Source organism: Eschrichtius robustus, chromosome 15 (genome assembly GCF_028021215.1).
Source record: "Eschrichtius robustus isolate mEscRob2 chromosome 15, mEscRob2.pri, whole genome shotgun sequence".
In the NCBI taxonomy this organism is placed as follows: Eukaryota; Metazoa; Chordata; class Mammalia; order Artiodactyla; family Eschrichtiidae; genus Eschrichtius; species Eschrichtius robustus.
In genome coordinates, this window is record NC_090838.1 from 31,806,117 (window position 1) to 31,821,794 (window position 15,678).

Genomic DNA, 15,678 nt, shown 5'->3' on the forward strand with positions numbered 1-15,678 from the left:
GCTCTGCTTGCCTCTCTGTTGAGAGAAAGCAGGAAAGAGAAACTATGATTTGGTGGGAAAAGACTAATGTCATAAAGATGTAATAATCCAGATCAACTGAGGAAAAGGCCAATCCAAATAAATGAAAAGTCTGGATGATAGACTACTGGAGACAAATACAGCATGGCGACTTTAAGCATTCTGTCGGGTAATATACACTGGTGGCTCATAAACCCTGGGAAGCCCTATGTTTTCCTGATTCTTATCACCCCCCCCCACCCCCAATCTTACTTGGCTTTGCAGCTGCCAGCAGTACACCCAGTCACCAAAACGCAATGCTCCCCCTCTCTGGGTGATTGAGGTAAGAAAATATTCCCTGACAAATCCACCAGTGGCTTAACTATTTTCAAGAATTGTTTCACTGGGACTTCCCTGGCGGTCTAGTGGTTAAGACTCCGTGCTTCCAGTGCAGGGGGCGCGGATTCGATCCCTAGTTGGGGAACTAAGATCCCGCATGCCACACGGTGTGGCCAAAATATAAAAAATAAATAAATAAAAAGGAATGTATTTCTAAAAAAAAAAAAAGGAATATTCATTGTTAAAAAAAAAAGAATTATGAAGCAAACAAAACAGAAAGCAGCAAGGAGCAGAAAGGGTAATGTGACACTTAAAGCTGTGAACAAGAGAGGCTCTGGATTGGGTTTTACTTTCTCTCAGAGGCCACCTAGATTCTTGCCGGTCCTTCCTTTCCCTTCTGGCCACTTGATTCCCCCTCCTTCACTCCAATCGAGCTTGTCCTACCCTCCCAGATTGCCCCTTCAGCCCTCCGAGACGTCTCTCCGGCCTCTAGCTACCTTGCTGTTGCCAAAGACTTGCTCAGTTCACATTAAAACCAATCTAAAACCCAGTACACCTTTTGATGGGCTTTGCCTCCACATCTAAGATTCTAAGCCAGCAGTATCTCTTTCTAGTCTCTGAAAATGTGGGGATGGAGCAAGGAGAGAGAAAGAGAGGATTGTTTGCTCTGGAATACAGTAACCAGGCCCCATGCTTGGCACTTCATTTATATTAACTTCATGAAATCTTCACAAGAACCCTGTGAATCCTACCTTATAGATGAAGAAACTCAGGTCCAGAGAGGTTTAAAGCCACAAAACCAACAGGTGCCAGAACTCAAGCCCGGGCCTGTCTGACCCTGTGTCTTCTGCTCTTTCAACATCACACTGCTTCCCTATGGACCATGTGATTGCAAAGATACCACCTTGACTAACAGCAATATGCCAAGTGCCTCAGACAGAAGCCGACTTTGTCTCTTCCTATTTCACAACTTATGCTTCTCTCTTAACCGCCCATGAGTTCTCACTTCAGACCTCAGCTGACTTGTCAGGTAGGGATATGTTCTTAGCTCACGGAAGCTCTTTTCTACTTGCCCTCACTTCTACTTCTCATGACCCATTACTGAGGAAGAAGTGGGCCTTTCCCCAAAATCCTAACATTAAAAAAAATTAAAACTATCATGCCATCCTCAATGAAAGTAAGACAATGGCTATTTCTCATATCCATGATAATGCTATTCATGTTAGTTATCTGCTAAGCAACCTCTTTTTTGTTTTCATAGCCCAAGAAGAGAAAAGCTTCAACTCAGTATTCTTAGTGCTAATCTCTGGTTCTGAGGTTTGCAATGTTGCCCTTCTCCTACCTGGGGTTAGACCTTCATCCTCCTCCTTTACTGTGTGTCTTTTTTTTTTTAAGCTTTCTGAAGCCTCCAGGTGTACTTTATTTAAACAGACCAGCTGAAGGAAATACAAAACAGAATGAGATTATTCCTCTTCCCTACTGGCATTTTTCCTCCCGTGCAAAGATGAAAATTAATTTATTAACATTTACTATTTTTCCCATCACAAACGGCAAGCCTTCTGCATCTTCTACCCTCACTGAAAAGTCACCTGGGGGTGAAAACAACACCCGCCACAACTACATACCTGACACTCAAACCTGAGGTTGCCACGTCTTCTCAAGCCTATAAAATAAAACTTCAGGTTTTCCGCAGAAAAACATGAAGCACTCAGGAGTCTCCTCAGGCTGTTTCAAGCCAGCCCTGCCCCTGGCTGGACGGGCCTGACGCTGCAGGGGCAAAGGCTGCCAGCTGAAGCCTGAGGGGAACGTGCAGGCTGTTGTCCATTTGTAGGAGGATCACAGATGTTGGAGTTCTTGGCTTTTTCCGGTATGATTCACTCACACAGAGCCACAACCTCAGGCTCAAACAGTCCTGTCTGAACCCCTATCAGGAGGGGCAAAGTCAGCTCCACAGGATTGCCAGTTAGCCTTAAAAGCTAAGCTCCAGGGCCACACCTACCAAGAACTCAGCGAGCTGTATGCTTCGGATCACCACCAGGTGGCACATATTTTAATTATCGATGCCTCACCTTGCCGCCGAAGCTCAGGAGCTGTCTTGACTTAAGAGCTAAGTTATTAATTTGAAACTATAACTGGATTTTCATTGATTGCTTGTAGTTTATTTTTCTCGTTGCTTGAGTACTGTATTGCGGGAGTCGAAATTACTTTGAAGGCTTCAGAAAGAATAAACTACTCATGTTGCCATAATCTCACCCCTGGTAAGGAATAGAAAATAAGTTGAGCACGTAATACTTCTGTCTTAATGAAAAACTTGCTTCTGGGAGTCAGGTCTGGCTCCAGGCAAAATAGTGAAATAGATTAAGTGTGTCTATGCTTCTTGCTTCTTTCTCCCTCTGCTCTCCACTTCCTGGCTTACCTCGTCCACACCCTTCCCTGATTTCAAATATTAACCTTATTAAATTAAAACAAATTATTTTAAAGCCTGTTTTCCATATTTGGTACAGAACCCACTGTAAACCATTGCTCTTCACGTAACTTACATGCTTCCATGATGCTTGATGGGAGCCTTAGCCTTTTCTGACCCTCATCCTGAAACCTTACTCTGTTAGCCCAGTGGACAGTCCAGGAGACATCTGGACTCCAACCAAGTTACCAGCTGTCAACTCTGCAAGTACGCTGGTCACAGTGTAGCAGAAGGCAGCTTTCTAGAAAGGAAAGAAACAGAAAGGACAGGACAGGACAGGAAAGGAAGGAAGGAGAGAAAAAGAAAAGAGATAACCCAAGACATATTATATAACCTACAGTGACAACCCATCACAAAGTCCTATCTCACCACGGTGCCCTAGCATCTCTCAGTGTCACACCAGGAATATTACCCAAAGTCACTGTCAGCCTCTGGGTGGGGAGAGATCTTTCACAAAGTCACTGTCAGCCTCTGGGTGGGGAGAAATCTTTCACATCTAGATCTTTTGCTGGTGCAGTGTTTCACTCTTTCAGTTTGATCAGTTGTGCTTTCCTCCATCAGCTTTATGGTCTTCTCCCAGTCAAGACTGTCTCCCAGCCACTCCTCCAAATTCCCTTTGGTCTGGGCAGGGATTACTTAGATCTTCTGAGCCCACTGCACCAGCCTAGCACAGGCCTCTCCTCCCACGCTTACGGATCAGCTGGTCTGCGTGTGTGGAGGCACAGGGGACGGTCAGATGGGGGTGGAAGGAATCCTTGTATCTTTTCACAGGAGGCTGGGTATCCCATTCCGGCATTTGTGTGTCCTCTCTGAGCTAAGACCACGGGGGAGTCTTCTTTGCCTGGAGATGGGTTGAAAACACCTCCTTTCAAACTGGCGTCCTTCCTTCTGTTCTCAACAAAGGTCTGCTTGTTTGCGGTTGGCAAAGCACCCCAACTGTCCACTAATTTACTCTCGGTAGACCCTGGGGAAATATCCAAATAAGTTTGGTTCTCAGCAACAAGCAGGCCATCACTTTCATCTTTGTTAAACTTGTGGTCTTGGCCGCTGTCCCCTTTTGGGACAGACTGCATTCTGCCTATGGAATGTGTATCTCTGCTTTCACGTTACTATGGCTAGCCCTTGAATCCTTTGCTGCGCGAAGCCAAGGACCCTTACCTGGCAGCCTGTCCCGGGGGCCCGCCCGAGACCTGGGACATGACCATTCTCTTGCGCCCCATTTTTCTGCAACCTCTTTGCAAAGGATATTAATAAATCTACTTCTTACCTAAGAGAAAAAACAAACAAAAAAACCAACCAACCAACCAACCAACAAACCCCCCCAAAAACCTTGTGGTCTTAAAAGCACAGGGTAACCTATTTTCCATTTCCCTGAGTTACCAAGCTGGAGCCGAAATCCTTGCTGTAGCCCAGTAAGACTTCACTCTTTCTGTTTCTTCCTTCCTCACTCCTACAGGCCTCTGCTCACCTCCCTTCTCCATCCAATCCCCCTTCTTCTTCCTCCTATGATTCTCTTTCTGTCTCTCCTCTCCACCCCACCCTCCTCTGACTTCTCTCTTCTTTCCTTCATTTCCTCTGAAAAAAATGAGGCACACTGAGATGGCTGGGGGGATGTGAGAGCAGGAAGGGGGCTCAGCAAAACTCCTGGGAGTAGCAGGGCAGGCCTAGTTTGTAGCCTCCCCCGGCAAGACTCCATCCTTGCCCAGATTCTTCTTAGAAACTGAAGGAAAGGGGAAAAGGAACACTTTTATGCCCTCATCCCCTGAGCTTTCAGTTGCCAGCTTTAAACAAAATTCCTCCTTACCTAAGTACAGTCTCCTACCCAGTAGCTAAGAATGACCCAGTGCCACCTTAATGTCCTCATGTGCATCATTAATTAGAATAGACAATTTGCACATCAAGTGGGAATAACTTTAAAATGTTGAAAAAGATTTCCCTTAAAATTTCCGCTGTCACATAAATAAGAGTGTGCCAGTTAAGCTTTAAAAAGGCCATTCGAGTGATGTGCCCTTTACTAGTTCAATACATTCGTATAGGAGCCATCAGTAAAGGGGTCTGTCTATAGTCTGAGGATATCTGCTGTGAGGTTGACGATGACAGACTTTGTTTTGAATACTAAAGGCAGACCTGTGACTCAACATATTTTGAATGGCTGGGAAAATGGGACCTGCTGCATATATTCTTGTAGAGCCTTTTCTTCTCTACACCTGGTTTGTGTGTCTATTCTGTTCCAAGCCTCTTCCCTGGCTCTTTACGGTACCTTGTCCAGCAGCACCTGGATTTGCTTCATGCTCTGCAGGAAAGGGTCTTGAAGTGGCCACGCCAAGGGGTCCTTGGAGATTTATTCCTTAAGTTAACAAATGATGAGGTAAGTTTTTTTCTTAATCCTTTATAAACTTGAATTGTATGCGTCTGTGTCTCCCTCGTCTGTTTCTCTTAATAGAGAATCTAGAATCAGTGAATTTCAGAGTTAGAGGAACTCCTGAGATCTAGTCTAACCTCCTCATTCTACAGATTGTGAAATAGAGTTCAGAGAAACTAAAAGCCTTGGCTGAAATCACCCAGCTATCTAGATATTTGTAGATCTGTGGCTAGAACCCAAGTCTTTTAACTTCCAGATCATCACTTTCCACTGTACTATAACTGCCCCCATTGAATATGCACGTGTATGTGTGTGTATGTACGTGTGTGTATTTGTGTATAAGTATATATACATGCGCATATATATCCATCCATACATATAACATAAATGAGAGTTTGTATATATGTATATACTTTCACGCACAATTTCATTTCCTAGAGATTTTTTTAAATGTGATGGGCAGCTATTTGTCTGGAATGTTTTTTGTTTTCACTTCCCTGGAGAAAGGATGCTAAGGTTTGAAATCTTTATAATGTTCTTCAAAGAAAGTATGACTTAGGCCACAAGTTGCAAACTCAAATGCCTATAGGGCCAGACAATGACATTAGTGAGTAGAAGTGAGCTGAATGTAAAACAATGTGGACTGCTGGGAAGTGAGCTTAAGTGGAGCACATATGCTTTCAACAAAGAATAGCTACTCAGCTTTATCCAATTGTTATGCAGGAAAAAAGGACTAGAGTTACCAGAACTTCTGATATTTTAAGAGAAGCTGGAAATCCAGAATTTTGTATGAAATTTTCTTATTTTAAAAATATTGTGTGGGCTAATTAAAACTGGTCTGCAAGCCAGATTTTGCCTGCAGTTAACCTCTGTATATCGATGATTCTCAGCTGTGATTAATAATACAAAATTTACAAATTATTTACTTGTATAGAGTGGATGTAATACTATCCCTCTAATATCACTTTTACTCATTTGTATTCAGTATGCTTTCTTGAGCTGAAAATTGTTATATCTATGGGAGTATAACTTTGAAAGGTGAGAACTGTTTTCCTGAGGGGATATTCCATAGGTGAATATGCAATTAGTCGAAAAAGTCGAGAATCCCTGGTCTAGAAACTATGAGGTGAGTTGGACAAAGTTCCTCATTTAGATGTAGATGATTGAAGCATTTCATCATTAATGAAAGCAATTAAAAAACAAAATATGCATTTTTATCATTGAACAGCTTTTAAAAATATTTTTTCAACTTACACGGCCCCTTCCCTCTGCTTTGGTTTATCACTTCACTTTCTCTCATTAAAGCAGGGATACTGAGTTTTGTTTTCCAAATCCACAGGAATATTTTCCTTAAAACCAAAAAGATTTTTTAAGGTGAATAAAAAAAAATTTTTACTAAACACATTAAATGAATGATTAAAATAATCTCTGCAAAGTACTCCTTTTAATATGCATGACTCTGTAAACATATTAGTTGCTATCATTCCTGTCTCCAGGTTCTTACCATGCCTTTTTCTGCTTGTTTTCAAGAATAATTTTTTGGATTATTATGTTGCTTACCTGAGGGACCTGCCAGAATGCATCTCTTTGGTTCACGTGGTTGTTCTGAAGGAGGTATGCGTGCACTGTCCTTTGGTTACACGTGTAACTATATGACGTTGCTCATCTGTTCAGAAACTACAGCACATGCGCTCTGAGCTTGCTCTCCAGGCTGGGGAATGGCTTGAACAGAGCCACTGACACTCCTCCCTGGGGTTAAAGGAGCCCACTCAAGGATCAGTGCCATTGCTTTGGTCTTTGCTGTCCCTCACTGACCTTCTGTTCCATTCCACTGGAAATACAGACAAAGTAAACAGCTATGCTAAGCAGAGATCTTCAGACTGCAGCTTGCAGCCTTGAGGGGTTTTGGGTTTTACAGGCTCAGCCAATAAGAACTGAATATTAAATTCATGTTATCCTGTATCTGTCAGTTTATAAGATTATAAAATGGCTTTAGTCATGTTGCTTTAAGTATTGCTTCTGCAATGATATATTAGGTGCTCAATAAGCACATATAAATATAAGACAATTCTAGTTATTTTAGGTCAATAGAAAAGAACCATATCAGGAGCTCTAAAGCTAAGAGTTAATCGAGTTTCACAAGAGGTGAGAGGCTCTATTAACTTTCTACTTCAACCCCCTACTGCTCCCAACCCAGTACAATACCAACCACGTGTCAGCACTCAGCAAATATTTGAGAAAGGGAAAGGAGGGGAAGGGACATGGAAAAAGTCCAGCATGTTTCCTGCTGCCAGGCCAGCTGACTAGTTTCTAATCATACTCCCTTCCCCATTCTCATGAGGCTCCCATCCACCCTTAGTGCCTATTCGTAAGCCACTGTAAAGATTACTGGCTGAAGAACCTTAATGAATTTAGTCAACTCATATATAATTTACTGAATGCCCACTGTGCTAAGATGGTGTTGGAGGGTGGGGAAGAGGAGGGAGTAGTTGGGAAACTTGGGTGGATTCTAAAGAAGTATATGACATGCTCCCTGCTAGAGAAGAGTTGTCTCCTTGAGCATGTCCCTGAACAGATCAATGCTGCATGACACTCTAGATGAAGAAAATTCTCTTCAGAGAAGAGAGTAAACCCTTCTTACTCTGGGGGAACTGACTCTGGGGTTTGACAGCCAGAGCTGGAGGGACGCTGAAGACTGACTCCAACTTTCTTTCATTCAGGGTGACGAAGAGATTAAGTCTGACATCTATACACTGTTTTTTCACATAGTTCAGCGCATCCCCGAATATCTGATACATCTGCAGGTAGGTATGGCTGGCCAAGCCACTGAACTGATTTTCATGCTAAATAGTTGTTTTTAGCTTCCAATGAAAGACACTGTGAAGGGTCAAGGAATCATTAATATTTCTAAGAAGTGTTTAAATGATTTAGATTGTTATGATTACCCCATCTCCACCTCGTGGTATGAGCTAAAATCTCATTCTCTAAAAATTTTTGGCTTGTGATGCCAAAAATGAAGTTCTATCTTCATTGACCAGCAATTCACACCTATGCTGATCCAGGATCTTTCTATGGCAGCCCCTGCCAGACCCTGGATACCTATTCAGTCCCTTCCACCGTGGTTCTACAGCCATCTAAATGCACCCCTGTCTACTACTTTCTTTTGGCTTGCGTCCAAGGGTCTACAATACATTGTGCTTATGTCTTGTGTCACAGGAGAAGCATGGAGAAGCTGATGAGCTGACTTCTTCACACCATTTTCCCGCAGGGTTTGTAGCATCTTGGAGGCAGTAGAGTTCAGAAAGACACTCATCAAAACCCCTGCCAGCCCCTCTTCTTCCCACCACCCACCTGTTCTGGTTTAATTGCTGACTGATCTTCTTAAGTAATTCAGTGAAAGCATCTCAGAAATGCTTGGGATTTGTCTCAGGTAGAAGTAGCCCAGTATTAATATTAAAAAGACTTTCAGTTGTATGTGGCTTTAGATCTTAAAATCGTTCTCTCACAGTAATTATCTAATCTTTTCAACAATCCCATGAAATAGGTATCATTAGTAACATTTTTTTAGATAAGGAAATGGAGACCCAAAGAAGTAACTTGCCCAAGTTAAGACACCTGGTCAGTGAAAAAATATAGGCCTGAAACCCAGGTCTTGCAAGCAGGTTGTAAGTTAAGTAAATAAGAGCCCAGATTCTGCTGTCTGACTTGAGTTCAAATCCTGACTCTGCTACTCATTAGATGTGTGACCCAGTGAAGATTATTTAACTTCACTGTGCCTTGATTTCCTTATTTGTTAATTGGAGTAACGATGGCATATATCTAACTGGGTTGTGGTAAAAATTAAATGAGAAAATAATGTAAAGGACTTACTGCTTGGCAATAGGAAGCACTCAATAACTGTTAGCTTTCCCAAATCCAACCAGCATGCGCATTCCACTATAGCACAGCAGGCAATGTAACAGGAGGGGCCACTAGGCCAGGCTTGATCATAAACATCCCCTCACTTCCAGCCTTGATGCCTGACCTTCTCACCATTGGTCTGACTCCTTTGGGTTATAAGGCATTGCCTATAGAGAGTAATTGTTAGAATGGCTCCATTACTTCAGAGATCTAATTAGTAGATCCTTCTAATTTTTCAGATGGAATTATGTTCAAATTCAACTCGAACAGGAGCAATAGTGACTATTATTTTCCCTTGGTGTGATAGACAAAGAGAACAGCAAGTCTGACTTTTCAGTTTGTAATTAAATTGGCCATTTGCATCATTTTGATTAAATGGCTACCAAACTCTCACAACAGATCAAGGCAAGGTATAGAAGAGACGAAACAACTTTTCATTCTACCTATGCAATGCTGCTTCCTTTTTTCCTCCATCCAGAACGTCCTGAAGTTCACAGAGCAGGAACACCCTGACTATTACCTACTTCTTGTGTGTGTTCAACGCCTGCGAGTATTTATCTCACACTACACCCTGCTGTTTCAGTGCAATGAGGATTTGCTTATTCAGAAACGGAAGAAACTCAAGAAGTAAGGTTCTGATGGTGCAGTCTAGAGGGTTGATCAAAGGTTTCTGAGAACAGGGATACAGACGGTCAATGTGAGTGTCTGTCACAAGTAACCACATTGAATGCAAAGCGGATGAAATGCAGTGATGGAGGCGGAAGAGAAGAGAGAGCAGGGGAGGGAAGAGAGAGCAGGGGAGGGAAGAGAGAGCAGGGGAGGGAAGAGAGGCGGCCAGGTTGGCTACAGGAGGGAGGTACTTACTACCTGGTGGAAATTAATTTAGAAAAATAAGCACTTTTCCTCTAACGCTTATGCAGACCTTCTATTATCTCATGTTGCTAACCACCTCAAAAATAGTTGCTTCACTAAACTTGCCAGGTTTAAAGTTGCAGTTTAAAGGCCAGAATGTGATTTCTTTCATTAATTCAAGAAATATTTACTGAGCACTTATTGTATATCAGGCACTGTTCAGCAAACTGAATATACTGCAAAGAACAAAACAGACAAAAATCTTTGCCACATAGAGCTTACTTTCTAGACCTGAGTAGCCAGTTAATAAATAAGTGAAATGGTTTAAGTGATATGGAGAAAAATAAAACAAATAAGGGAGGGGGTGGTGGTTGAAAGGATTTCACACTAAGAGGAAACAGGAAGGACTGATTAAGGAAAATCTGGGCTTATGAGGAAGCAGAAGCAACTCATAACAACGCTTCCTAATAACCTGGAATTCTTTCAACCTCATCCCAATCCGATGAGGAAGACAGAATCATTTCTGTGCGTGCTTTACACCAGTAAAAGATGCTATGTCCCAAGCCAGGGCTCCTCTAGTGCATGACTTCTCCTCATACTCCCCTGACCCCCAAACTCAATTCAGCCAATTAATCAGCATCCCTACTCCTACCCAGCATCCAGCTTGCACTCTATTATGTAAGCAACCTGGTTTGTAGAGAGCCCTGGAGAGACCGAGAACTTCACAGCTGAGCTTCGTCTGAGAAATAGTCTGCCTTTCTTGGTATAATGTGTGTATTCAGAGAGCTGATTTCCCACCGTAGACCCTGAGAATCATTACCTCCATTCCATTAGGTCATCCATGGCGAAGCTGTACAAAGGGCTGGCTTCCCAGTGTGCAAATGCCGGGCAAGATGCTTCTCCCACTGCAGGCCCCGAGGCTGTCCGTGACAGTGGGATCCACTCAGAAGAGATGCTGCAACCCTACTCTTCCGCTCCCAGTTCTGGCCCTGCTGTCACGTAAGCACCTGTTGCTGTGGAAAGGTTAATGACAATGCCCTCGCCTCCCAGGTGGTCTGTGTGGGGTAGCAGGCCAGCCTGTATTAGGAGTATGGCCTACAGGACTCCTTCCTCCCTCTTGCCCCATCAGGCCCATATGTGGCAGGCAAGCAGCCGACCCAAAGTTTGGATCCCAGAGGACGGCACTTATGTTAAAGAGCAGGTCTAGAGGCTGGAGGTTACTCCCAACAATTTTACCACACGTAACCACCCTCCACCTACAGCATGAGTCTCTCTGGGTTTGGACAATGACAGAGTGGAAGGGAGTGCTGTAAGATGACAGGAAGGCATTTTACAACCCCTCAGAAAGGTGGGAACCCACTTAATGTCTACAGAAGATGCAGTGGAGAAAAAGGTTTCCCAGTCAGGGTTCAGAGGAAGTCTGGGCTCTGAGGATGAGAAATACGTCTGAGGTGACACAGAAAGAAGGCTGTTTAGCCCTTCCCAATTCTCCTAGAAGCTTCTTCAGAATGGGACTTCATGACCTCTGTTCTTCACTTATGACAGCTTCTCTGAAAGCTGTTCTGGGCAGTGGATGGATTTGACGGTCTAATTAAAGTCACTGCACACAACTCTCTCGCACGCTAAGCTGGATTCTCTTTCAGCCAACTTCGTGATGATATTTAGGGTAAGGATTAGGCTATTTACATATCTGGAACTCATTTTACCTCTGAAGGATGTCAACTTGGCCACCTTTGAAACTAGGACTTCTGGAAGAATAAGGGAAACCAAAACTCAAAATTCCAAACTCCCAATTTACCAAATATAGACAATTCTCATGAAACTAATTCCTTAGACTATAATTTCTGCTTTGGGTTTTATTATCTTAAGGAAAATATAGAAATCATGCAAGAAGCTACTTATCTTTTCTAAAACTACAATGAAGTGAGAGGTAGGCAGCTGAGATTACTTCAATGTTTAATCCCTACAGTTTTCAGAATGCTAATTACAGTCACGGGAAGGAGCAACTGATCAATAACACAAAATAAATCCTGTTTGCTTTCTGCCCTTATCTCTTAAAATTGAGAACATTTGTCAGTGAGAGATGGAAGTGCAAATGTGGAGGCAGAAGGGAGAAATTTTATAATCATTCTGAAAACCTATGAGACATTCACTTTTCTGTAAATAGAGCCCAGGATGAGTTTCTTACTATAGAGAAAATCCTTGAAGTCCTATAAGGAGAGAACTCCTTACAGAAAAAAATACCTTTCCTGGGTGGGGAGTGGGAGACAGGAAGTGGAATTTTAGTTTGTGGATCACTTCAGCTCTTAAAACAGTGATAAAACTCTCTACTTTGAAGTGAGACAAATAGAGCCCAAAAAAGAAATCCCTAGAGATTATATCCAGACTGAAGATGGCTGTCATTGCATTCTGTGCTAGAAACATAGCCAGAAAAAAACCCAACAAGAGTCTTCCAAGTTAAAAGAGAATTCAAGTCAATATTTCATTTTACTATTTTTTTCACCTCTGTAAATGTGAGACCTAATTTTCATCTTAAGACCACCAGAGAAAGACAGTCAGTGTTAGCATTTACATCTGCATTCTTTATGCATTTTCGTGGTAGAACTAAGTATGAATAAATAAACTAGCGCAACCAGTTTGGGTCAGTGTATCGTAGTCCACTCACATCCGTCTGGCAATTAATTCCAGCAGAACTGGCAAACCACATCCAATCTGATGGGTATTCTATCCAAGCATCCAATGTTAATTATTCTTTATCCATGATTAAACAAAAAAACCTTCCATGAAATTCGGCATATTCAGAGTGACAGCCTTTTCATTTCGGTAATGTTTTTTTGGGTGGAAGTTTGAGACGACTTATATAGTATGCTTTATAGCCCCAAGGAATTTTTAGTTTATTATGAAAATTTCAAACATACAGAAAAGTAAAATGTACAGTAAACCCCACACACCAACATTCAGATTCAACGGTTATCAAGATTGTACTGCACTTACTTCATCTGGGAATTAATTCTTAAGCATTAAGATCCACGAGTTGAACAAAAGTTGTTTTCATGATTTTACATGGCTGCTAGGGCAAGAAAGGGAGAGAAGAGAGAAAAGAGGTGCCTTGGGGCCTTGACAAGTGGTGGGAAGGGTCGGAGATTGCACATGGGGAATGACGAGCATCCTTGGCCTACCAGCCACCTCTGCGCAGTGCGTCTGGGCTCAGACGGGTGCTTCCGGCATCCCCTTCACGGATGGTCATTTTCACCCTCCCACTTGGGGGACCAGGGCTCGTGGGGACTCCTTAATCTGAGAAGCCTGTGGCGCTTGGGAGGTAACACACGTAGGCGGCTGGGAGGGACGGAGAGGAGGGAGTCGGCAGTTTGCACCTAAGCGGTATCCGGCAGGCAGTGCGTCGGTCCCGGCCTTGCGCTGCTCGGTGAGAGGCGTGCACTAACAAACCGTAAGCACACTTGTTTTGTATTCTCTTTCCCCTTTAAAGACATTTGATGCCCCCACTGAAGAAAAGCCAACAACAGCAAAGCTTGATGGAGAGCATGCAGCCCGGGAAGCCCAGTGACTGGGAGATAGAAAGCAGAAAGCACGAGAGGCCTGAGAGCCTCCTGGCGCCGGGGCAGTTCTGTGCCGCCGAGCAGGACGTGAAGGCGCTCGCTGGGCCCCTGCAGGCCATCCCGGAGATGGACTTCGAGCCCTCTCCGGCCGAGCAGCTGGGCAACGTGGAGCGCTCCATGCGCGCCCCGGCCGAGCTCCTGACCGACGCCCGCGTCTACGTGCCCGCGGCCTACGACGAGTTCGAGTACGGCGGCGAGATCTTCGCTCTGCCCGCGCCCTACGACGAGGAGCCCTTCCAGGCGCCGGCCCTCTTCGAGAACTGCTCGCCTGCCTCTTCCGAGTCCAGCCTGGACATCTGCTTCCTGCGGCCCGTCAGCTTCGCCGTGGAGGCCGAGCGGCCCGAGCACCCGCTGCAACCCCTGCCCAAGAGCGCCACGTCTCCGGCTGGCAGCAGCAGCGCCTACAAGCTGGAGGCGGCAGCGCACGCGCACGGCAAGGCCAAGCCGCTGAGCCGCTCGCTCAAGGAGTTCCCGCGCGCGCCGCCCCCCGAGGGCGTGGCCCCGCGCCTCTACAGCACGCGCAGCAGCAGCGGCGGCCGCGCGCCGCTCAAGGCCGAGCGCGCTGCGCAGCCGCACGGCTCGGCCGCCTCCGCCCGCGGCGCGCCCAGAACCTTCTTTCCCCAACAGAGGTCCCAAAGCGAAAAGCAGACCTATTTGGAAGTAAGGAGGGTAAAGTAAAACCGACCCCAAACCCACAGCGCTGGCAGACCCGGGCTTAGATCTCCAGGGTGCAGTCTGGGCTCACCTAGCGTGGAGGGGAAGCAGGCTGGCCAGGCGGGGGCGCAGAGACCGGGCTGGGCGAGGATGTTGAGGGAGAGCCCGGGTTAAAGGCTTGACCATCAGTGGCCCTCGGAGGAGAGCGTTAGCGCCCATCCTGCAGTGCCAGGACACAGGAGCATGCCTTACCTATATATGTAGGACGACCGAAAGACTAGGACTCCTAGTAGACCTGCTTAAAACGCCTCCCCCCACCCCAAGTGAAAGAGTTAGAGGTGTTCTCTGCCTTGCTGCTTAGGCTGTGGCACCTCCCAGCTGCACTTCACTTGCAGGGCACTGCACTCAAGTCCCAGGCCTGTCTGTTTCTTCCTTTGCCTGTTAGGCGCACCCCTTGTTTACACGTTCAAAATATCGAGCCCTGTGTGCCAGCCTACTGTACTCCCCGACCTGCACCCTTGTTTGTAGCTAGGGAGGAGGCAAGGTGCCCTCTCGCTCTGAGGACTCCCTGCAAAATTGACTACAAAATTCATTTCCGCTTGCTTTCCTTTTGCCTGGAAAAGCGTGTCACCTTACTTGGCAGACTGCAGTGGGACGAGGACAACACAAAATAGTCAAGGAAGCATTGACTCACAAACACCTTCTTTGGCCTCTATATCGATGTTTGGTATTTTGATGTCTAACCTTGGTGTCTGCAAGCCTTGGGAGATTTAAAGAGGTGTTTAAATACACATCCATGAAAGGACTAATAGTTCCTGAGCAAATAATTTCTCTGCACGTGATTGGAACAAAGGCAATTTCTGATTAAACGGAGTAACAGTGTGGCTTTGACCTGTGCCCCCATCCTTCCTGTTAAACATTTTAGAAGTGGTGGTTAGGGTTTACAGGGCAACTCTGTATTGATTGATACATCTTGAAAATGACAGTCCAGGACTGCCTTTACCTGCACGACGTATCCCTTGCATCCAGCACTAGGGATCCTTTGCCTAGGTGAGAAAGGGTTTCTCCCAGGAATGAGGGCCCTGCATTCCACCTGTTTTCTATTTCGAAGTGAGTGGGAAGAGATCGAAGATCATTGACTCCTTTCATTCATTCATTTTTCAGCAAACACTGAGCACCTGCCTTGCACCAGTCTCTGTGTCAAGTGCTCAGGGTTCAGAAATAAATGGCATCCAGTCTCTGCCTTCCAAGGCCACTGGCTTAGCCCAGGAAGGAGACGCGTATACACGGAATTATAATAAACGGTGGAAGCACATGGGAGGGTATTTAAACCCTCCTAAGGTGATGATGGTCAGAAGTCTCCTAGATAGTTTGAACGTCTGAATTCAATTGTAAAAGCTGCTTAAAAGTTGGCTAAGTGAAGAGTGGGGTAGGGAAATATGAAAAAAGGCTCATGGGCCTTTTACAAAAATGGCAGGGTGAGTTTTTCCTTG

At 44.8% G+C, this 15,678-nt stretch overlaps 1 protein-coding gene across 2 annotated transcripts in view; it reads left to right on the forward strand.

Moving 5' to 3' along the window:
- ARHGEF33 (Rho guanine nucleotide exchange factor 33) overlaps window positions 1-15,678 on the forward strand; it is a 46,707-nt gene that overhangs the window by 21,074 nt on the left and 9,955 nt on the right. For both annotated transcript variants that reach the window (XM_068564068.1, XM_068564069.1), the window contains exons 9-14: window positions 5,036-5,168; window positions 6,693-6,776; window positions 7,883-7,966; window positions 9,541-9,689; window positions 10,749-10,913; window positions 13,402-14,200. In XM_068564068.1, the coding sequence (XP_068420169.1) occupies window positions 5,036-5,168; window positions 6,693-6,776; window positions 7,883-7,966; window positions 9,541-9,689; window positions 10,749-10,913; window positions 13,402-14,200 (1,414 nt within the window). The remainder of the gene's footprint in view (window positions 1-5,035; window positions 5,169-6,692; window positions 6,777-7,882; window positions 7,967-9,540; window positions 9,690-10,748; window positions 10,914-13,401; window positions 14,201-15,678) is intronic.